The 23881-nt window shown below is 45.6% G+C and overlaps 4 protein-coding genes across 6 annotated transcripts; 3 read left to right on the top strand and 1 right to left on the bottom strand.

Annotated features, from left to right (window-relative positions):
* Positions 1–846: 846 nt before the first annotated feature.
* Positions 847–6463, bottom strand: cdc42se1 (CDC42 small effector 1). 2 transcript variants are annotated; one of them, XM_061759836.1, is made up of 5 exons: positions 6306–6463; positions 4278–4496; positions 1886–1990; positions 1733–1804; positions 847–1648 (listed from the first exon to the last, which is right to left on the bottom strand). In XM_061759836.1, the coding sequence occupies exons 2-4, from the start codon at positions 4329–4331 to the stop codon at positions 1736–1738; spliced, it is 228 nt and encodes a 75-aa protein (XP_061615820.1). In that variant the 5' UTR covers positions 4332–4496; positions 6306–6463; the 3' UTR covers positions 847–1648; positions 1733–1735. The 2 variants fall into 2 exon arrangements, with proteins under 2 accessions (XP_061615820.1, XP_061615821.1); XM_061759837.1 differs by having other exon boundaries at positions 847–1637.
* A 1742-nt stretch (positions 6464–8205) lies between these two features.
* mllt11 (MLLT11 transcription factor 7 cofactor) lies at positions 8206–9480 on the top strand. The gene is made up of 2 exons (XM_061759835.1): positions 8206–8355; positions 9066–9480. The coding sequence occupies exons 1-2, from the start codon at positions 8206–8208 to the stop codon at positions 9156–9158; spliced, it is 243 nt and encodes an 80-aa protein (XP_061615819.1). The 3' UTR covers positions 9159–9480.
* A 756-nt stretch (positions 9481–10236) lies between these two features.
* Positions 10237–17116, top strand: gabpb2a (GA binding protein transcription factor subunit beta 2a). 2 transcript variants are annotated; one of them, XM_061759828.1, is made up of 8 exons: positions 10237–10741; positions 12569–12676; positions 12745–12912; positions 13132–13326; positions 13427–13574; positions 14184–14360; positions 14530–14648; positions 15702–17116. In XM_061759828.1, exons 2-8 carry the CDS (start codon positions 12569–12571, stop codon positions 16017–16019), a joined length of 1233 nt encoding a protein of 410 aa, XP_061615812.1. In that variant the 5' UTR covers positions 10237–10741; the 3' UTR covers positions 16020–17116. The 2 variants fall into 2 exon arrangements, with proteins under 2 accessions (XP_061615812.1, XP_061615813.1); XM_061759829.1 differs by lacking the exon at positions 10237–10741 and adding an exon at positions 10923–11107.
* A 506-nt stretch (positions 17117–17622) lies between these two features.
* anp32e (acidic (leucine-rich) nuclear phosphoprotein 32 family, member E) lies at positions 17623–23688 on the top strand. The gene is made up of 7 exons (XM_061759834.1): positions 17623–17813; positions 20330–20479; positions 20569–20691; positions 20974–21136; positions 21254–21384; positions 21832–21886; positions 21991–23688. Exons 1-7 carry the CDS (start codon positions 17760–17762, stop codon positions 22074–22076), a joined length of 762 nt encoding a protein of 253 aa, XP_061615818.1. The 5' UTR covers positions 17623–17759; the 3' UTR covers positions 22077–23688.
* Positions 23689–23881: the final 193 nt, after the last annotated feature.

Raw genomic sequence — 23881 nt, 5'->3', positions numbered from 1 at the left:
TTGTCGATGAATCGATTGTTGCACCTCTAGTTTGCACATTAGCTTGTGTTAGCATGTTGCTGCCCGAGTGACACTAGTCGTTTTTTTCTTTTGATCACATAAAGAAACGAGCATTTCCACTCGCATTTTCTTTGGCTTAAATGAAGCTAAGATGCTATACTAACATGCTTTTGAAATGTGGGTGTAAAAAAAATAAAATAAATCCAAGCAAGCGTGAAATTCAAACCCAGAAACTTTAACTGCGAGGCAGACATGCTAACCACTAGTTCACTCTGCTGTCCATTCCTTTGCTGCAGTTTTTAAAACAAGCACAGCCACTAAAACATACTTTGATGACATCATCACACACGTACCCTTAAGCAACCACCACGTTGACTATTTCCTACGCTTGTGTCGCCACGGCAACACACACACACGCTCAGGTTTTCATGGCTTCAGAGGATGTTACATTGCCCCTCTGGAACTCGTCCCCTAATCTGACCTTGAACCCTGCTTTAACGTTTCATCATCTTCTCTTACGTCACCAACACACACACACGCTCATAATTTCAGCAGCTTTGCCTTCTGTCCAGCTGTTACTAATAATACCAAAGAAAATGACGTAAGTGTGCACGCACACACACACATACATACAAACTCCCCACAGAAAAAAAACACAAACGCAAAAGACAGACAAATATATACACACAGACACACCCAGAAATACAACACACAAAAATATACACACGATAACGATTAAACAGACACATATACACAAGCACACAGAGACATGAATACACACAAACACACACTCACGACCCAATTTCATGTTTTTTTGCATGAACCCTTTCACAATAAAAGCGCTGCTGGAGGGAAGCGTGGTTTTATTCATCATTACATAACCAGCAGGCGGAGCTTAGCTTAGCTTAGCATCTGTGTGTGTGTGCGTGCGTGTGGCTGGCTGGCATTACGTAAGCAAAACATCAAGTGTGTGTGATATCACACCATCTGAAGGTCACCCTGAGCTTTTGTTGAGGTCAAAGTTCATTTGAAATGCAAACGTGGTGACACATTGCCATGTTTTTTTTAAGCTAAACTGTCATTACAAACAAAAAAAATCTATAAAAAAAAATGTCCTGTAGCGTTAGCATTAGCATCCAGGGGGAAAAGATGGTGATCATGTGACCTGAAAGCACACAAGATTGCTCCAATGACAAGTCAGGAAGCAGTCACATGATCAGAAAGTTTTTGAAAGCGGAAGTCCTCCAGTGCATCAGACCGTGATGTCATCGCTCGGGTCATGTGACCGACCTACAAGAGAGCAAAGCATCCTGGGAACTTGAGCAGGGAATGCTGGGAAATGTTCCAAAACAAAAACTTTTGAGTAGAAAGGGATCGTGGGTAATGGAGTCCAGTGATGTCATGTCTATTTTGTCCTTGAGCGGCGACGTCGTTTCATTGGTTTGCTCAAGTTTCTCCTTCCGAGTTGGTCCGTGTTGGCGTCAAACGGGAAGTTGGAGGACGTGAGGTTTTGGCGTCTTTGGCGAAGGAAGCGACGGGCTCGGGCTCACGAGGACGGCGCTCCCCTGTGGCCGGACGGAATGCGGGCACACCGCCGCCGGGACTACCGGAGTAGTCAGCGGAGAGGACGGTCAGCACTGTGGGACGCCTGGCAAGTAGAGCCAGCAATTCATTCAAAAGCGTCACGATATAGCAGAAGAGGAGGTGAAGAAAAGTCGTAGGAGTGGTTTACCGGCTATAAAAGACTGTTTCTGCCGTTCATGTTTGGACATTTGGACCTCATCTGCTCCTGAACGGACCCCGACTGAAAAAACGCGCACACACACAAAGTGAGACCACAGTGAGCAGTCGGTCAGTTGCGTGCGTGTCGTCCATTTGCCCTTACAGGGTGGAGCCCGTCGGCCATCTCTCCCGAGCCGATGTGCGTCAGGTGGATGAAGTTTGTCGGCTCGCCGATCATACTGCGCTCGATCCGCCTCCTCCTCTTCTTCTACACGCGCACACACGAAACACAAAACACACACACACACGCAGGTGAGCATGCGCCGACAAGCGTGAAATAACTTTTGACGAAAGTGTTTCAACATGTTCGCATAGTCGGCGTGTTGCATCATCAGCAATCATGGGAAGAACAAAAACCAACCAAATAAAAAATTTAAAAAACCCACGTCACCCGAAAGTCTGACTCACTCAAACTCATCATTTCAGTTGAATTGTGCTTCAGTGGCGTTCAGGAACCCTCAAACATCTGGCCGCCGTCCAGAGAAAACCTCATTCAAATCGCGTTTTCTCCCCAAAGTCTTATTAATGCTCGCGTGTGTGTGTGTGTGTGTGTGTGTCTGTGTTAACGGATTAGGCGATCATCCAGAATCTTCTCCATCTTCTTGGCATCCATGGCGACCTTTCGGAATGATTTAAGAGGATTACGTGCCACCCCGCTCGTTCCAGTGTGACCTCAGCGCAGGGAGCGGCAACACTACCTATGTCCCTGAACGCCTCTTTAGGCTCGATGAGGAACCAGAACCAAATTTAACAAGGTATTAGATTGGAAAACGGAAATTTAAAACAATCTCCTGGCAACCAGTCAAGGGTGTGCTCCATGAAATCATGTATTTATTTTTTTTTTTTTTACCCAATTAACTGCTTTTTCACTTTTTTTTTTTTTACCCCATTCCCCGCTTATTCATTGTTTTTTTCCCACAATCTTATTTGCTTTTTTTTTTCTTTTCTTAACCCAATCCTCCGCTTATTTTTATTTTTTTTTTACGAACATTTATGATAATTTCCGTTAACCTATTTTTGCTAGCATTAAGCCAGAGGACTTTTTGTTATCATCATTTGGACGAACACTTTGGTATTCTTTTAAAAATAGGACTTATAATACGTTGACAAATGACAAATATATGTGATGGTATGTCACTCTCATATCAAGAGTTTTTAATTGGTTGATATGTAAAGTAGGAAGGAGTAAAATTGTTTGGGTTAGTGATTGCTTTATCGGCACGTCGGTCCCCATATGTAGGTATGAACTTAAAAAATATACATACATTTTTATTTTGCGGCTTAAACGCCTTTTGAGGAGCTCCCTTTCCAAAGTGGAACAGCCCATATTTTCACCCGTAGACGAGCTGCTGAGACTTGTCAGCGGTCGGCATGGCAACCCCTCGGCGTCCCGTGGGCCGAACCAAGTGCTCGCCTCCATCTGGAGCTCGTTTGGCTTTTGCCAAATCTTCAGATTCCTTTCAAACGTCTCCAACGTTCCAGAGGGAAAACTCCGGTGGCTCGTAAAACGACGCTGACACGTACTGTACGGTACGACCAAACAGCCGATGTTGCCGCGGTGATGTCATCGGCACGTTCAAGAAGCAAGAGGAACTAACATACAAGGACAGCACGGCGAACTAGTGGCTGACAGTTGAGAAGTTCCGGGTTCGAATCTGGAAGTTTGCATCTTCCCCCCGTGCTCAGGTGGCTTTTTCCTCCCAAAGTCCAAAAACATGCTCGCATGTTAGCTTCATTGAAGGCCACGAAATTGTCCTTTGGTGTCATTGTGAGTGGGAATGCGTTTGTGTGCTTGTGTGTCGGTGTGTGCGTTGTGTCATAACCAAAGCATCACAGCGACTCACGCGCATTGGACTCCTTAAGCAACATGCTAAGTCACCGTTTAGTCATGTCGAAACCTGGAAGTCACTTGTGAGTCAGTGGCAACCAGTCGCTTACGATCCAACGTGACCGACCGCCAGGGAAGAAGAAGAAGAAGGAAAAAAAAAAATAATTACATTTTCTTTTCCCACCCGGCGGCACAAAAGAAACTCACTTCAATTTCCCTGGGAGTGAAGTCATCAAGAGTGCGTGTGTGTGTGTGTGTGGGCGTGCGTGTGTGTGTGTGTGTGTATTGTCGCAGTCTCACAATGGAGCAAAGCGAAAAGTCTAAAAATAAAAGCGGAGCTGGTCTCGGCTTCCTTTAACAATAACTAACATCATCATTGTTTAGGAGTCAGAATGTTTGTGACGGCGAGCGAGTGGGCAGCACGTCTGCCTCCCAGTTCTCAGGTTTTGGGATCGAATCCGACTTTGCTTGTTCACCCGACGCTCAAGCGGGTTTCCCTCCCACATTGCACAAACATGCGTGCTAGCTTCATTGACGACCTGACTAAAAGTCAGCTGGGATATCCAGCTGACCCTAATGAGGACAAGCTCTATTATATAAAAAAAAAAAAAAAAAAAAAAAAAAAAAAAATGATGACTGATGCTGGTGACGCGTGTCTGTGTCTCACCGGCGGAGCTTTTGCGATCACGCAGCAGGCCATCTTGTGCCAGAATTCGCTCATGCCCGCGCTCTGCTGCCGCCCTGTGGGCCGGGAGAGGGAAGTGGAGCCGGCGACTAATCCAGGGACATTCAGGTGGGAAAGCGACCATAAAATTCTCACGCCCAGCCGGCCAGACAGTCACAGATGTTTTTTTTGGTGGGACCAGAGGTTGTGTCCACATGCGACCTGCCAACACAGAAAGATGAACAATTGTTGAAACAAGAAGCTTCGAGCTGTTTAATGCCACTCCCAGCGGACGTTTACTCAAATTACACATTGCATATTTAAAACGAGCAAACCAAGTTGCCTTAAGAACGGCCCACGAGCTTAATGCTAACATGAATGCCATTGACGTGCTAACAGTTAGCGTCAATAGTTGCTCACCGGATATTTGATAAATTCTGTTGTGAATTCAAAGACTATTTGAGTGGAACTGAATTGACATGTATGATTTTAACCCCATCAACTCGACGTTCCTTTTTACCAAGTTTCCCGCTACTTTCATACTTTCTTTTGTCTTTGGCGTTTTCCAGCGGTCCGGAGCGTGTGGCGACGGCGCCCCAGAAGGTTGACGCGTGTGATAAAGCAGGAATGTGCGAGGAACAAGCAGCTTCACGCTCCACGACAGGAATGTTCCCACGGGAACGCCGCAGGGTCGACGTGCACGTCTGCAGACGTCTGATTGAGCGACTCGCCGTCGCTCTGGAGGTCATGTGATCATCGTCACAGACGTCTGGACGACAACACTCATGACCTTGGTTGTGTGTGTGTGTGTGTGTGTGTCCCATCACCATGGAGTGATGATGTCATTGTGTAATGACGTAGAAGAATATATACATTACGCAGATTACAAAATTGGATTACTCAGATTGACAAACCATCTCAGGAAGAAAAAAAAATAAAATAAAAATGTTTTTCAACAGGTAGGAGTAGGCAGAAGAGGGTCTCGCTCAGCTTGTATGTGAAATGTAGGTTTGTAAACCATTGTAATCGCTGTCAGCTTCCTGCAGATGGCGCCGTTGCATCGCTTTGGATTTGAGAACCACGGATTTCGGGTGCCTCAAGGGTTCAAAAATAGGAAATATGAGGTTGTATTTTGAAGGCAAAAATCTCCCAGCTGATGAACATTCCTGTGGAGGTTAAATCCGCTTGATTACACAATAACAAAGACTGGGGGGGGGGGGGGGGTCAAAGTTCAAGCAGAAATGTCAGCGTCGCCGCCACCGCGCTGACTCACTTCCCTTTCCCGGCATCGTCTGGGGATGAACAACTACACTTGTGCGGCCATGGCAACAGTCAGCAAATAAATAAATAATACTCCATTTATAATTACAATCAAATATTTTACAAACACATTTTCCATCCATTCATTATCTGCGCCGCTTATCATAAATTAGGAACGCAAGTGAACCGGAGTCGATGCCAGCCGAGTTTGGGGCGAGTGAACGGGTAAGGCCTGGATTGGTTGCCGGCCAACCGCGGGACCCATCTTTCGCACCGATGGACAATTTGGAGTCTTCAGTGAAGCGAACATGCAGGACATGCCGGGATATTCTGGCAAACCTGCTAACTCCGCACAGCGCATCTGTCAGTTTTTAAAACTCAAATGTGGCGCTTGAGCAAAATAGTTTCACCCCCCCCTGCCCCCCCCCCATTCCACTAGCACACTGAATGCATACAATGACTTTGCAGCCCTCACCCAAATATGGTCATGGCTTCACTTTTTTGGAACCTAACAACAGACGACCAATTTTACATTCCTCTAAACTGGAAACAAACTTTTTCATTCCAACCGACACTTGAGTTTAGTTTGACTTTTACCGAACGAATACGAAAGTCACTTTAGTCTGTTGCGCGACAGGCAAACTGATCTGAGAGCTGCCCAACTACGAGCTGTCAATCATTAACGCGTTCAAACGGTTACCTTCGTCTGGACTTTTGACACATTCCACCAAGAGGAACAATAACAACAACAAAAAAGACGAACAAGCTCACCTTACTCACGAAAAAGGAGACTTCGGACTTGAAGTAGATGGACGCCCAACTCGTCTCCCTGCGTCTCACTGACTCGATTAGAGAAGACTTTTTTGAGTGTTTTTTTTTTTTTTTTTTTTTTTGCCCTTTTGAGGCGCGGCCCCCGAGCAGGAAGTCCCGCCTCCCTAGGAAGGTCGAGGTTGCCCCCTGCTGGCACGTCATCATCACTGCAACAGGATCCCCGTGCCAAAAACTCGTCATTTGACGTCAGCATTTCATGTGGACAAAAAGAAAGAAAGAAAAAAAAAAACGCAAATGTGACTCGTCACAAAAGAATACTCATCAAAGTAGTCTCATTATCTTTGCAAATGTAAATTTGCTAAGGTAAAACTTATTTTCTGCGTCTTTATGACAGAACTGCAACTTTATTTAACGTCAATTATCTGCTGCTGAAAGCAAGCGAGAAAGAAATTCTTAAGATTATGCTCCCATTAGTGTTTTTAATTTCATTTTTACTCGTGACACCACGGCATGTTTCTTTTTTGTTTGTTCCTGCTTTTTTGCCCTTTTAATTTGAATTGGTCTTGTTAGAAGTATATTATAATATTGTTGTCTTTGATAAACTGTTAAATAAAATAAAAAAATGATAATGATGGCCTGATAGGCCACACGGCGTATGTGCGCATGCGCAGGATCCATTCCACTGCGGCACGAGAAATATACCGGAAACAAAGAATAAAGACAACAATAAAAGTACTAGGCATGAGTAGAAATAGCATGACATATTATTATTTTACTATATTTATATGAATAGTTAAACGTAATTATATTATTGATAAAGCAAAGCATCAAAGTTTTCCTTCTGTATACCTGGACTGTGTCTGCTTTTTTTTTTTTTTTTTTTTTTCTGCTGCAGTTTCACCGGAAGTGGTCGTGTTGGTCCAAGCGAGCTTGACGCAGCCGCACAACAAACTCATCCTGAACCTGCCGTGCACTGCAGCATCTTCATCGTCATCTCTTCATCTTCACCGAAGCAGAACAGGAACACCGACTCGCCTCCAAGCGTTCGCACAGCGGAAACCGGTGATTTAGCTTTTGCATTTTTGCTCCGAAATGGATTCCTTCCGGCGACAAATCGTTTCGTTCATTGCGTAAAGCGCGACGATGAAACGTTTTGACAGGCAAAAAAAATAAAAAATAATAATAATATATTGTGCTCGCTTTGTTGACATCACAGAAATAAATTAAACCAATTGAGCAAGTTGACATTGAATGGAAAACATTCAGAGCTATTTGTTATGCTCGTTGGTGAAAATGGCCTTGAATTGTTTTCCCCATGCCGGCCAACGCCTTCACACCCACGGCAGGGAATACAAACGGCGACAACGGGAGTGAAGTCTCATTGAATGATTGATTTGATTGATTAATTGGTTTCGCTCAGCCACGTTGAGCCGCGTCGACGATTTTCCAAGGGTGGCCGAAAGTGACATGTTCAGTCTCACACAACTGCTGACTTCATGCTGCGCGTCCATTTTGAGAAGACAATGGAGATACACGGCACACATTATTATTATTATTTATTTAGGATTACATAAAAAAAAAAAAAAGAGTACACAAATCAAATGTGGCACTGGTAGGAAGCACAAGTGCCTCACATTGAAGAGGCTGTGGCAGTGGCAAAAATTGGCATGTGTGTACAGGGCGGCACTATGAGGGTGGGTGCGGGGCATGCCCCCCCCCACACCGTTGACGAATGGATTTACTTTACCAATCATGTATTATTCGTACTGTCTTGGAACGGTGGCAATTTTTCATCAGCCTGTTTTGTTGCGCCCATCGCCTGGCAACCAGTCCACAGTCCAGCTCACCTACGAGCTTTTCAGGGATCATTGAACGCGCTCGTCCGTGTTCCAGGTCCATCATGATGGAGAAATCGTGCAGCCAGTACGACTCGTTCCTGTTCTGGAGGCAGCCCATCCCGGCGCTGGACCTCTCCGAGCTGCAGGACCTCGGACTGGTCGACGGTCTTCGGAACCCGGCCAAAGACGAGCTGACTGGACGTGAGCAGCACGTGAGTGGGCGGGGATAAAGATGTCGCCTAAGAGCAAGTCACATATTTCACATGAGAACAATCTCATGTCTGTACGCCACCCAACGTAAAAAAAAATGCCAAAATGTATATACGGTGACTGCCGTTCATCACGAGGGATATGTCACTCAACTCATTACGTTGCTTAAATACTGCAAAGATCATCAATTAATGCTTTTTTTTTTTTGCATGTTTTTGTGCCTCAAAATTCCTCTCTGTTATGAAGTTAAACAAATACTAAAGGACAAAGTATTGAAAAATAGTCAAATGCCCCGCCTGTAATTTATATCTTTTGTTAAGGGACCCAAAAAGAAGTTATTTTATTCATTGTTTCTGAAATGAATCGGATGATTAATCGGTTACCTGAATTATTTTCTGCCAAATATCAGACTCGTCCTAAAAAAAAAAACGTTAATACCGTTAAGGCCCTATATATATATATATATATATATATATATATAAAAAAACACTGTACAGCTAATTGCACCTGCTGCCCTCTAATGGAAGAGAATTGAATTGTTCTGCCTGTTACCACACATCGCAGGCTTTCGAAAACTAGCAAAGACGACGACAATTTTCAGATCATTTCAATGAAATTGGATTATTTCCCACGACACACCCGATGAGCTCTCACGGCACGCTACGTCAGAGGTCGAAGGTCACTCGTGTTTACGACGACGTGTTACGTGCAGGAGGAGCTGAGCGAGTTCTCGTCCTTCAACTACTGGAGGGATCCCATCGCCGACGTGGACGCGCTGCTGGCCGACCTCAACCTGCTGCTCTGAGCCCTGCCCTCTGACCCCCGCCCCCCATGTGAAGCACGCTTAGAAGCTGTCGTGATGTCACTTTAACTCGCTACATGAGCTTCCACTTTGAGGTTGAAAGGATTAGCCCGTCACTTTATCATTCTTTTGCTTTTATTTTTTTCAAATTAAAAACTAAGTTGCCATATTAATATATTTTAAGCTATGTTTATGTATTTATTTCATGCTGCTGATTTGATGTTTCACTTTGAGCAGGCCTCACACTGAAGCCACTGGACAATAAAAACCTGTTTGTCTTCTGAATGTATCAAACAATAGCGACAATAAAACTGATTTCCTTTTATTTGCGACAGCGTGTTCATTAAATAAATTCATACACTCGGTGTTTATTCCAATATGGAGTCCTTCAACAGTTTGTATCCCAAAGTCTGCTGGGAGTTGTAGTTAACAGATCAGGAGTGCGGAAAAGGAAATACAAGGGCACATCCGAATCAAACCTTTTATTCATTTTCAGACGTGACATAACAGAGCACTATCTTATGACAATATGTTACACAAATATAAACATGTACAGTAGTTCAATTTGGCATTTTCCAACTCAAACGACGTAAGATTGACTCAATGTACGAATAGTAAGAGTTGCCTCTGAAAATATGACTAGTAGAGGATCATTTGAACAAGTTTTGGCCTCAAAAACTTCAACATCTGGCTTTAATTCGGGTTGGGGGGCGCAGTCACTTTAGCTTCCACCGTTGCTCTGAAGGACAACAACAGGAGGCTGGTCTGAGTTCGGCAAACGGAAAGGCCACTGTGTCCTCATCACAGTGACTGTACAAAACAAACTGATCTGCAGTCAGTCAGAAGACCAACGGAAAGCCCGCCCATCGAGCGGTAAACTTGCACGTCAAAGTAGCCATATTGCTACACGAAAAGATTAAAACACTTTTTAGGGAACTACTGACTATCACGTGTCACTAAGTTCGGGTTGCGTCACCTAACAAACCATAAAAGGCGAGTATTTACGTAGAAAGGAGGTAAGCCACGTCTAAAGTCACTCGCTAACAGTAGGCGTGCTACGGCTAACAGCTAGCGAGCTCCTTCAAGTTAAACAAAGTTGGCATCCACACTTCCTTGCCTTGAATTTCAAAAGAAGATGGAGCGTGAAGCGCGTACGCTAGCCACGCATTATTTCTACATAGTAACTCAGTGCGAACAAAATTGTAACAGTTTAATAGATGATAAACGCAGAGTGAGTGTGTTTTGGAACATTGTATGACATCGTAACGTTAGAATTCAAAACGAATTCGACGCTATTATTTTGGAGGGTACGCTCATAACATCCGGGCATGTACCAGCCGTCTCTTTCTTACTTTGGCCAGTAAATAATTTGGCGGAGTCAAGCATGCGGCGGTGGCGTCTAAAGCTCAACATTTTGATTAGTGGCGATTAATCAATGCACCTTATTGATCACACTCTACTCGGCACGGAGAATCGAACGCGCACGAAGCCCCCCGCACACGCAGCGGTTTGTTCCGTTTAGCTCGCTAGCTTGCTAACATTAGCAGACAACAGCCGCCCTGTGGCTGCCAACAAACCTGAACGCGGTAGGTGGCTTCTTTTCCTCCCAGAGGATTAAAAACACATTTTCCCCTCGCATTTAGCCACTTTCGGCTCACTAAATGATGTCGTCGTTTGAAAGCCTCGTCAGAAAACGTCCCCAAAGCGCTCGGACGCTGCGCGCTCGAAGAAAAGCTAGTTAACCGGATGTGGAAGTAGTTTTTTCTCGCGGTGTAAAATAGGAAATTTCTCTCTGACTTCCCCCGGAAAACCAACAACTTTATATCAAACGGTTTCCTGTCCGTCGTACAGTGCACGTTTGGAGTTGTATAAACGGAGATTGGTGATTTGGAAATAACGAGTACGGAGGAGGAGACGTGGCACATGGCGGCGGACTCTTTTCGGTCCACCAGGCGCGTAAAATGGCTCCTCGGCCCGGCGAGAAAAAGCTTCGTCTTTCATGACCGCGCAACATGGTGGTGTGGCGGCTTCCATTATCGGACGCCGCCACCCGCTAGCTTCGTTGCTAACTTTTCGCTTTAAAGTTACTCCTCTGTTTCTGTCAGTGAAAACGCAAACGCACGAAGATCTCTTCGAACAAGTTACTTCATTTTTCTTTCATTTGGACCAGCCCAACTCCTTCACACGCTCAAATGGGTGACGGGATAGTTCGTTGATGTAAATTTTTAATTAATTTGTTTTCTTTAAATCAAGAAACCTCCCCCCCCACCCTCCCTTAAATTCAAAATTACATAGCGGCAGTGTCTCACCAGATGGCGCTGTTTCTTTCATAACACCGTAACCGTAAAAGGTGAACTTGTGCAAAGTAGAGTCCATCTAAAAAAAAAATAATAATAATTCCCACCCATTTAAAATAGTCATAATAGTTGTTAAGCATTTTAAATATACATAACATCTCCAAAAATGGAGTCATAAAATGTACGGGAAAATACTGTACAGTGTTGTCACGATTAGCGAAAATCCGCGAGTACAGTGAAAATGAACCCTCGCATGTTTGTAGTTCCGTGTTCACCTATTTGTGGATTTTTGGGGAGAACATATTAGATGTCCAGCTGTTAGGCGTTTGACAACTAATTGATTATCAAATTAATTGACAGCTGTTTTCATAATCGATTTAGTCGTTTAGATACCTTGTTTAACTTAAACTTGTCCAAATGCTTGGAATTTCAGTTCCTCAATAGTAAGTATTCTCAGATTTCTGTTGTTCTCCATGAAAGGAGACTGGTTATCGTTGTGCTGAATCAAAATAAGACATTTGCAAACATCTGTTTTACTTTGAGGAAACAATGAAGCACATGTTTGCCTATTTTCTGACAGATGTTACGGACCAAACCAGTAACTGAATCGGAATTAATTCATGTTTGTGTATTTTCTGCCCCATCAATTTGAAATGTCCAGTTTTAGAATAATGGGAAGTTATTCATTTTTAAAATCTAATTAATTGATATTTGAAAAAAGTAATTGACAGATTAATCGGTCATCAAAATAATCGTTAGTTGCAGCCCGAGAATCACCATCGAAGCATCTACATCAATATCGCAATGAATTGCGACCTAAAGAATTGAAATGGAATCGGCAGGTTCTTAACAATGCCCGGCCTTGGTCCAATGCCATGTGTCATACAAAAACATTGCTCTGGTGCCATCTTGTTTGCTCTTGTTGACGTACAAGCTACACGTTGGTCATAGCATGTTTAATAAATACAAGGTGAAGCGGACTCGCGTCTTCCTTCCACTTTTCTGTATGTGGTCCTCAGTGGAAAACTCCGCAGCGTCGTCGGTGTGATTTATAAAAGAGACGGCAGAGACGAGTATATTGGCTTTTAACTGCTTTTGTTTGGTTCTGTGCGTCAGATGTCATTGGTGGACTTGGGCAAGCGTCTGCTGGAGGCGGCGCGTAAAGGTCTGGACGACGAGGTGAGGAACCTGATGGCCAACGGCGCTCCGTTCACCACGGACTGGGTGAGTCGCCGTCCCGAGCGGTCGAGTAGTTGACGTTCACCGCATTAACCGCACGACCCCTAACACAGCTGGGGACGTCCCCCCTTCATCTGGCCGCCCAGCACGGCCACTACTCCACCGCGGACGTCCTGCTGCGAGCGGGCGTCAGTCGCGACGCGCGCACCAAAGTGGACCGGACACCTCTGCACATGGCCGCCGCCGAGGGCCACACCATCATCGTGGAGCTGCTAGTCAGGGTGAGTGCTCGCATTCTCCACTTGGAGCCACTCCTTCACAAAGTCCTCGTTACCAATATTGGGGGCAAAAAGAAAAAAGCAGATACCCGCTATATCGCTCTTTATCCTCTGCATAGAACGACTAATGTTAGTGGTGCAATGATGAGCTAGGAGAGAATGTTATGAATCCCACTTAAGTTACTGTCACGTGTGTTCCCACTCCCCGTTGGTCGCCTTCAGAGCGGCGCCGACATCAACGCCAAAGACATGCTGAAGATGACGGCGCTGCACTGGGCGGCGCAGCACGGCCACCACGGCGTGGTGGAGACGCTCATCAAGCACGGCGCCGACGTGCACGCGCTCAGCAAGTTCGACAAGACGCCCTTCGACATCGCCGTCGACATCCAGAACACGGAACTCATGCTGTTGCTGCAGGTCGGCCAAACGCCTCGCGTCAATTCTGAACTCTCCACGTGACGTTGCGCTTCAAGCCACCCCGACCCCCTTTTGTGTGTGTTTGTGTGCGTGTGCTTAGGAGGGCATGCAGAACCAAGTGAATATGAACCAGGTGAGCATGGAGTCCAGCAACACCAGCAACCAGCCGCAGTTCATCATCCAGGGCATTCCGTCCATTCAGGGAGGGGTTGTCAACCTGGCGGACCTGCTCAACAAGGCCAGCATGGGTAGTTACACACACACACACACACTTTTCAGAATTCAGTACAGTGGTTCCTTAAGATACCAGTGACCCAGCCGAAGCTTTTGATTTGACTTGCAACTCACCTCACAACAAGCAGCTGATTGGCATATAGTGAACATTTGTTCAAAAAGGAGGTTTCGAGGTGTTTCCTGCCACTCCAAGTTGAAATTTATTCTTCATGATTTGGGAGCCTTATTTTCTCAAACTGTGTGGATTTTTTGGTTTGTTTTCAATTATTCAAATTCGGAAGGCTGGTTAACAACACTCTTCTCTGTGGTGTGTCAAATTTTCAAGACTTTATTTTTTTGTCAGTTTACTGGGCCTTAAAGGCTAATAAACAATGCGAAACGTCAATGACCGGCTGACAAAACGGATCGTGTCGCGGTGTTGTAACTCTTAAAGCTCTACGCTTAGGCCTACTACGCTACTGTATTTTGCGGGCAAGGTTGACTGTGATGGTGCTACTTGGAGAGTACTTGAAAAGTATTATTTAGCTAGACTTGGTGTAAAAAGTTTGAGAACCACTGCATGAGGATGAAGATCAGTGAGCCTGCGCAAATGATGCTATTTATTTATTTTTTTTGCCTTCCAGGAGAATCTGAGGAAGCGATGGCTGCCAACGCTCTGGACAGCAACATCCAGCACACCGCCGTGGTCAATGAGGGAGGTCAGAGGGTCATCACCATTGTAACGGACCAACATGGCAACCTGCAGACCACCGGGGGGATGTCGCAGCCCTTTTTCGTCACCATGCAGCATGGGCAGCAAAGTACGACACGCACGCAAACTCATTGGCTTGACGCGGCTTGAAACTTAGCGGGGATTCCACTTGACTCGCTTGATTGTTTTTGCCACAACAACGTGAGACGTGGGGGTTAATACTTGAGCGTTCCTTAAAACCTGCACATGTGTGACTTGAGCCCATCTGTGGCGTGCAGTGCTGGCGGTGCCCGCCAACACGGTGACGGAGGAGGTGGTGGCGGAGGAGTCGCAGGCGCCGCCCTCCAGGAAGAGGAAGTTGGAGGTGGCCAATAATCACAACGACACAGGAGAGACGGCGAGTGGCAACTTATTTTTTTGATATTTTTTATTCAATTTATTCAATGACACTTTGTATCCACCTTGTTGTCATTCATACGACACAATAAGTGGCGGCCTCCTGTGACAAAATCGCCTTTGTATTTTTCATAATTTCAATACACACACACACAGTGGAACCTCAATAGAATGGATTAATAGGGGCGGGGTGTTGTCTGATTGTCTGTTACATTGAAGTGCTTTTTATTTTAATTTTTTTATTGAGGCCATATGCACCCATATTACTGTACAGTACAAAATGATTTTGTAGGTTTTTATTCGTGCCCTAAAATGCTCAGTACAGTGCGAAGTTATTGTAAATAGATACCCCCCCCCCCAAAAAAAAAAAAATCTTGAAAATGTTTGAAAGTTTCACGTTTGATCCAAACTTACCACGGCAGTGTGTTTGGTTACAATGACGTTAACGTACTTTATTCATCGTAGGCAGGTCGCTTTCATGAGCCGTGTGGAATTGGTGTGCTTCCTAGTTCCAGATCTGTCGCCAAAGGCGAACAGCTTGACAAAAAATAAACAGTTACTGTACCAAAAATAGCATGTACCGGACTCCAAAGACATTCACCATTGTTCCTTGACACCAAAATGCCACAAGAAGGCGGGCAAAGCATGAGTTGTTGTCTAAATGAAACTCCTCAACTCACTTCAACATAGTTCCTTGACCCCAAGATGTGACAAAATGGTGGCAAGACACTATTTTGTCTTACTGAAACTCAACTCACTTGACTCCAAGATGCCACAAAATGGCAACAAAGCACTACCTTTGTCTAAATGAAGCTCCCCAAATCACTTCAACATAGTCACTTTGGCCATTGTACATTTTCAGCGAGGCTTGGTTAAAAAAAAAAAAAAAAACTGCAAATGGCAAGCAACGAAAGGTGGAGGTTCGCTGTAGTGCGTTTTAAATTAATCCAGAAAGTTTACCTGAACTTTTTGCGAGCGGTTCAGATTTATTTTGGTTGATTGTAGTGAACAAATGGAAATGTTTCAATGAATTCTTGTTGTTTGTGGCGTGCAGGAGCTGCTGCAGAGGCAGCTGCAGGAGGCCAAAAGGAAGGCCCAGGAGTACCGGCAGCAGCTGATGCGCAAGGAGCAGGAGGCCGAGGAGTACCGCATCAAACTGGAGGCCATGGCCCAGAGCCAGGCGGGCGCCGGCGCCAACGTAAGCCCAGAGGAGGTGGTGGGCGGCGACGAGGATGAGGTCGCGGCGGTGAGCGTGGTGGAGGACGAGGGCGAGATGGTTGTGCTGCAGGAGGGGGGCATCATCATGGAGGGCGACGGGGGCCGCGTCACGCTGTTGGAGACTGGGGTAGAACCCGCGGGTGCCAGCTCATAACGCAACCGAAAGGGACCACGGGGAAGATGTCTTAACACGGGACTGACGTGGCGCCGTCTTTCCAGCGGTTTTTGTTCAAAATCGTGTCAAGTAACCACACGGGATCATTGATGGCGCTAAGTTTCCTCCTTGACCGCATCCGGCCACTTAGACTTCCCTGCCTTCCCTGTGTTGTTCTTCACTTCCTTGTTGTCAACTTTTTTTTTTTTTTATCACATACTTCCTTCTTGGAAGGTTTTGGGGATAAAAGTACCACACTCAACTCTCTGCCAAACCGTGACCGTGGAAAGGATTTCCCACCTGATTGACATTATTTAGTAGTTAGTTTATCAATAAGTGAATATCACAACAATTCATCCAAATCTGTTACATTCAAGCCTTAGTCCTCTTTATTCAGAAAACTCACGTCATATCAACATCTGGTTATTATCGACTCCGATTAAACAGTGTTAGAAATTGGTAACTGTAAAAACGGGAATGAAAACAGAAAGCGACACATTTGTACTTTTTCATGACATTGTTGCTTATTGGGAATTCATTTGCAGTGAGAATATCATTGGGATACAAGTACCACAGTTCTCTTTGCCAAACTGTGACTGTGGAGGACATGTCCCACCTGAAGTAAATTGTTCAATCCTGTGCATCACGTCTTGAGGATTTTATTTTTTTCAGGTTATTGTGCAAACATTGGCAACCAACGTGAACATTGTTGCAGTCATTGAATGCGGTTGTTCTCTATTGTTGACAGTGAACGGATGTATTGCTGACGAGTGAACTGCTGTTGAGGAGAACATTTTTCTGTTGTTGTTCCCAATTGCATTTTCCAGTTTTCAAACTTGATTATTGGATCCCTGGAGATGAAATATTTTCTTCTTGTGTGAAATGTGCAGCAGAATTTCATATTTTGTCCTTCCCGGCCCATCTTCATCTGTTCTGTGAGTTGCGTGTGTGTGTGTTTTTTTTTTTTTTTTCCTCCTTGACTCAACAGCCTTTTTCAATGTACATATAAAGTTGTATTTTTTTAACTGTACTTGACTGCTTCACCATGTTGATGATAGCAATGCTAATCTGATGAATATAAACACTTGTTTACTTCAGTCTCCTTTTTGAATGTAACAAGCACAACCACAAAAAGACCTTGCCAATAAGTACACAGCAGTAACTTAGTACTTTTATTATATCAATAATTTGACAATATCGCTAAATATTTCGTGCAGTCGAGTTGGATCGAAGGCTTGGTCACCCAATCAGAGAACCCAAACGAGCGCCATTTTAGTCCCGCCCACTTCCACTTCGTGGTCTTTTCTATCGAATTTATTGCCGCTATTGAGGTTTTATCTGCGTGGTGTCGAATATAAAGACATTTCCCTTCAGGATGGCTCCGATTTGCCCCATAAAACTCACTGAGAATGATTATTTGATGAGCAAACAACTGGCGGTCTACGCAGCCAGTTTGGTCCGTTTGGGAGCGAGCCTCCCCGCTCTTCGGATTAAGCTAGCTCACACTCGACTGACACGTCTCCTGTCCAATGAGCGTGGCGGATGAGGCGCGCAGCCAACCGGGTGCCGCGGGGGGGCGGGACCGCCGCGGAGGGGGCAGGACGCGAGGTATCATGGAGGATCAGTGAGCAAACTGTGGCCAGCAGAGACGAGCAAGCCACGCTCTTGTCCCGGGAACGTTCTTCTCACTTTAGCCGCCTCATTTACTCCCTCGTCGCCGCCGACTTAAAATATTTCGCGATGGACATGAAGAAGAGGATCACGCTGGAGCTGGGGAACCGAGACCCGGCAGAGGTGAGTGGCCGCCACTTAGGATGATGAGCGAGGCGGACGCGGATCGAGCGAGCCGACGTGGAGTCCGCCTGAAACCGGCCGCACTCCGCCCGCCGACTTCGCTTTCACACACTCGCCCTCGCGTGGTGAGCTCGAGCCTCGAACGTCGCATCACCGGCACCGCCACCGGTGAAGCCGGAGCCCGGTTGATGTGGAGGCGTCGGCGGATCGGTTCCCTCGCTGCGTCCGCCCGCCCCTCCTCCTCCACCGAGCGGCTCGTCGCTCGTCTTTCTCCTCAACAGCGACTACGTGCTTCTTTAACCAACAACTTTTAATCACTCTCTCTTACTCTCTTTTTTGTTGTCTCCATTAAAAGTAGACTAAATGAAAAAAAAAAAAAAAAAAAAAGAAAGCGGGATCAACATCTGCCGTCTTCCGTCAGGCACCGCGACGACATTTTAAAGTTGGACGCGACCATTTTGTGTGCGGTCGTCGTCGTCGGAGCTTCAAAAGTCGAGCGCGGAGCACATTGGTGACCTTTAGGGACGTGCGAGCCCCCTTTTCCCGACATTTTGAAAGATGGGCGAGTGACTCCACTCGAGCACCCCCCAAAAAAACAAAAACAAATGTTTTATTGGACACACGACACACAAAACTAACGACGACGTGACCACATTTGACTTGACCGCGTAACGTAACGAGCACTATACTGAGACTTGTGGTCCCCCCCCCTCGACGCTACCGACTCAAAATGGAGGGAAGTTACTCGTCTATGGCGGATTAACGCGCTCCACTTCCGACCGACAAAAGTGCCGCCAGCCTCTCTCTGTTGCTTTGCCACCGTCGGAGGTTCGAGTTGTGAGCGGGCTAAAGTTGCTCTGACTCTGCCCCACTGGCTCGGTTCGCTCGGCGACCTCCGCGTGGCGTCGTCCTCTTTTATGGGGCAGACATTTTGTAGGGTGCGCGTGCGCGCGGCGCGGTTATATAAGGCCCAAACTGGCTTGGCGCGTGCACGCACACACACAAGCTGTTGGTGTCTTTTCCCGATTGGGGGAAGCCGGCAGCACATGCGCGCGCACGTCGATGGTGGTGGCCGTTAGTGTGTGCGTGTGTGTGTGTGTGGGCCTTCAACGTTCGTGCGCGCGCGCACAAAGTAATAACGAAGTTAATTATAATGGAATGAGGAAAAAATAGAATACAGCTTTATTGTCACTTGTCACAGGAATAATGATCAGTAAACTACAAATGACAAGTTGATTGAGGGGGAAAAATATTATATTCATATATATATTAATATTCATTTCATTTATAAGCGCCTTGCACTGCACTCAAGGTCACTTTACAAACAGTTAAATAAATCAAGCAGTACAATAAAAATGACAGAACCTAAAACATCAATTAAAGTGGCAAATGTGAAAGTGGATGTGGAGTCTTGAGTTTGGATTTGAAGAGGGTGTACGAGTCTGTTTTTTTTTTGGGGGGGGGGGGGGGGTCAGGTGGTAGTTCTAAAGACGAGGGGCTGAAGGCTCTGAGGTGGGTGACGGATGACGGGAGATGCGAGAGGTGGATTGAGGATGAGGATCTGAGAGAGCGGGAGGGGACGGCAATGTGAAGGGGGTCAGGGAGATCCGGTGGACGAGCGAGGTTATTGATGGCTTTGAAGGTACGGATCAGTGTTTCATATTGGATGCGGTGTTGGACAGGGTGCCAGCGGAGTTGTTGCAGGAGCTGGATTGTTGTGGTGAGTGGAGGATTTGGGGGGGGGGGGGGGCGTTGTGATAATATGGGCGGCAGCGCTGTGGAGAGTTGCAATAAACCATGCGGGAAGAGACGAGGCTAGGAATGAACTCGGGCGGCAGTAGTGTGGGGGATGGACGGAAGTGATTGATGTTGGGGGAGTGAAAGAAAGCAGACCTGTCGAGGACTCTCAACCTGGGGGGGGGGGGGGTTTATTTAGAAAAACTGTTAATTTTGCCAAGCATGGATTTGCTACCTATGAGTAGGACTGTGTGTGTGTATGTGTGTTTATACACGTATACATCAGGGCGGGCAAAAGATGAATCGTGATACAGTGAGTCTTCACTGTATATAAATAGCTTAAATCCGATATATACATACCCCAAAACACTTGGACACCATTTCAAACTCATCTTACATTATCACATAAATGGCCTATAGCTAAGTAAATACAATATGCTTCAACACTTACAAAGGCCAAAAATAGTTACTCCTATATGTGCACATACGCTACGTAGTGGGCTAACTTTATTAATGAGGAGGTTAAAAAGGTGTGGAGTCCGAGGCATACATTCTTTATCCTCTGCAGGGAAAAAAAAATATTGCAGCTACTGAATCCCTCAGAGGAGGGGTGACTCTTGAGTTTTTGGGGTCTGAATGACTGTATTATACTGCCCCCTGGTGGCGAAGGTGGGCAGCACAATAAATTGAGTTGAAGCATGTATGCATATTGTTAGGAGAAAAAAAAAGAAAATGGCCCATATGATATGACACTGAAGTACACGGTGTTTGTGCGTCAGGTGGCCGAGATGGTGGTGGACAACAATCACTCGTTGAGTGGCGAAGTCGAAGGTCTCTCGGACGAGTTTATCCAGCTGGAGGTCCTCAGCATGATCAACGTCGGTCTGAATTCCCTGGCCAAGCTGCCCTCGCTGCCCAAACTCCGCAAGGTGACGCAAGCGCACACGCGTGTCCGCCGCACGTCCAACTGTGCTCGTTTACCGAATTCTGCATTCTTTCTCGATGTTCGCCTTCCCAGCTGGAGCTGAGTGAAAACAACCTGTCGGGTTCTTTCGAGACATTGTCGCAAAAATGCCCCAACCTGATCTACCTCAACCTGAGCAGCAACAAGATTAAGGAGCTGAGCAACGTGGAGGCGCTGGTCAGTAATTACACACAAACAGCTGGATTGTTTTTTTTTTTTGGTCATTTTAGTATTGTATTTATCAATATTTTATGCTTTTTCACTTCAAGTGCTGTTTGTGCAAATATGTGGAAAACTTATTATTATTATTATTATTTTTTTTTTAAACATGATTTTATCCATCTCACATGCTTAAACCCACTTAACATTACTTTTGACTTGCCCGTGTGCTGTGCTGTACATAATGAACGTAGCAATGAGGAGGTGCTGAGCTAATGGTCGCGTGTGCTAACTGTGCAGCAAAACCTGAAGAACCTTCAGAGTCTGGACCTGCTGAACTGCGAGATCACGTCGTTGGTGGATTACCGCGACAGCGTTTTCGAGCTCCTGCCGCAGGTCACCTACCTGGACGGCTTCGACCAGGAGGAGAACGAGGCGCCCGACTCGGAGACGAGTGAGGAAGGTGAGGAAGACGAGCCCCGTGACCCAAACCCGGCTCACACCGAGCCTGATATTTTGATTGAAGTCTGCACGTGAACCCGTAATAATCGCGACTGCTCCGCGTTTGCTCGCAACGCAGACGAGGACGGCGAGGACGAGGCGGGCCCGACGGGCGACTACGAGGACGAGGACCACGAAGATGACGACGAGGACGGCTCGGAGGGAGGCGAGGTGGGGCTGAGCGTTCGTGGGAAGTGGGCCACGCATCAGGTGGGCAACCGCTGGCTTCGGACCCGCGCCTCGGACGTATCGATTGTCAAAGTATTGATTTAAAAAAATATATATATTATAGTTTCTTAAAAGTATTTAAGTGTGTTGATTGTAAAAGCGTCCCTGTCATCAAAGTATTGATCACGGAAGTGTTGCTCATCAAAGTACTGATTGTGAAAGAATAGTTTGTAAAAGTATCAACGATCAAAGTTTTTGATCATCAAAGTATCGATTGTTTAAAAAGTCTTGATCAAAGTATTCATCACAAAAGTACAGGCTGCGAAAGTATTGATCGTTAAAAGTATCGACATTGACGGTAACTGAAATGAGCTCCGGTGGTCGTCATGGTCACGCTGATGTAGACTCCTCAGTATTGTGTGTGTGTGTGTGTGTGTGTGTCTGTTCAATTGTGCGTATGCGTGCTAACTTGTATCTGCTTGTGCTCAGGAGGAGGAAGATGACGACGAGGAGGGTGATTATGGCGAGGAGGAGGCAGAGGAAGGTGAGTTGCGTGCCGATAGGGGACAGAGTCTGGCCACCCCTGCCGAGCCAATCAATCAATCAGTCACCTCCTGTCAATCAATCACGTTGTCCGTCTTGGCGCAGCCGAGCGAGCGGACGCTCAGGGACAGAAGAGGAAGAGAGACGTGGAGGACGACAGCGAGGACGACGAAGATGACGACGACGACTAGCCGTGCCGTCGTCGTGTGCGTGTGTGGGTGCGCGTGCGAGCGTGCGTGTCCCGTCCTATGCTAGACGTCATCCCCTCTAGCCCCGCCCCCCCACCCCATCCTCTACTTTACATAAGGTTGCAAAAGGGGAGAAACATTTCCATGGGAATTAACTATTTATCAGAGGTAATGTGTCATATTCAAGCAAAAATAACATTTAGTTTAGTTCTAAGCAGACATCATGGCAAAATACTGAAAAGTACTTTTATTGCTCAGTTTTCTTAAATATATATATTTAAGTGGCAGCCTATTCAAAGCTCGCTCATAACTAAAAAAATTTGCTCGCAGAACTCGGCAAAAACTCAGCTGAGCGATGGCGCGTAACTTGAATAATTAAGTTGGAGCACTCGTACGCGCAAGGTACAGCGGACCCCCGCATATTCGTGGCGTGGCGCTCACAAATTCACCTATTTGAACATTTTTCATTTAATGCTGTGTTTTATGGAACGCAAATCCCCCCCGTGATGAACGAGGGTTTACGTTGACATTGGTCTGAGCGCACACACAAACACAAATAGGTGAATTTTCCAGCAATAAACAAAACGAAAACAAAACAATTGGTAAATTTGCAAATGTCAAACCTCAAATATAGACTTCCCTATTGAGAGCCAAACTTCACTTGTGTTCATTCCCATGGAAACTTTGCAACTTTGCAAACCGCTGTCATTTTGCAACCCTACCTTCAAGCCACTTCCTGTTTGCAACGCAGCTGAACTACATGAATGACTGCCACACACAAGATGGCGGCCACGTTGGCTTTGGGATCTTTGGGACTTTTTTTTATTTTTTATTTTTTGCCAAGTCATCAAACCAGTGGGGATTCTTCATCGATCCTCATTCATGATGACATCGCCAACTTGGACATGTTTTTTTTTTTTTTTTTTTCCTCCTCCAAGGGAAAAAAAGACTGAGCACAATAAGTCATCTGATCTTTGAGGACTTTTATTTTTTTTCCCCAACACAAACCAAAGTCGGCGTACTTAAGAGCGCCTCCCTTCAGGATACCTTGTGGTTGTGGATCAGGATCTTGTATCTCCATTTTCGCCCGATGATCACATGACTATCCTGCCCCGCCCACCTTTTTAGAAATATGCACGCCACCGGATGCTCCTCTTATTATTATTATTCCTTGTGTGTGTGTGTTTTATTGTAGCTTTTTACACGCTCAGTGACTTTTTCTTCCCTTTTGTTTTCAGTCAAGTGATGTTGTGAAATATTCCAATAAAGTTAAGTCGAGTCGCAGCAAAGCATTGTGGGATAAGGGAAAACATTTTTAAAATAATTTGACAACAAAAAAGCAATATTTCTAGATTTCTACAAAGATAAAGTTGCTTTTTTTGTGATCGATTGATGTAGTTTAATTTGTTGGGCGACAGCAGAAGCTCAGCGGTTGTTTTTCCTTTTTGTCACTGACATCAAAATAAATGTGTGTTTGTGCGTGTGTGTGTGTGTGTGTGTGTGTGTGCGCGCGCTGCTTTAAACATTTATTAAAAAAAACATGAAATATGTGTGTACATAAGTTTTTATGCTATTCAGGTCTGATAGAAAATGGAAATAAAGTCATGTAGTTGAAGTTTGATGTGGCTTCACTCTGTTCAGCAGATGGTAATGTTAGTTACCATGTGAATGTTTCCGCTGGGAGGCGCCAGTGAGCATATCATTTAATTTTATATATATATATGTCGCCTGTCAACGGCAGGGTCCTGCAAACATTCCTCATACAGTCTGTATTTAATAAGTTATACACAATATGATGCTATTTTTTT

The sequence above is a fragment of the Phyllopteryx taeniolatus genome, chromosome 21, assembly GCF_024500385.1.
Source record: "Phyllopteryx taeniolatus isolate TA_2022b chromosome 21, UOR_Ptae_1.2, whole genome shotgun sequence".
Taxonomy (NCBI): domain Eukaryota; kingdom Metazoa; phylum Chordata; class Actinopteri; order Syngnathiformes; family Syngnathidae; genus Phyllopteryx; species Phyllopteryx taeniolatus.
This window is presented reverse-complemented; position numbering and strand designations above follow the sequence as displayed.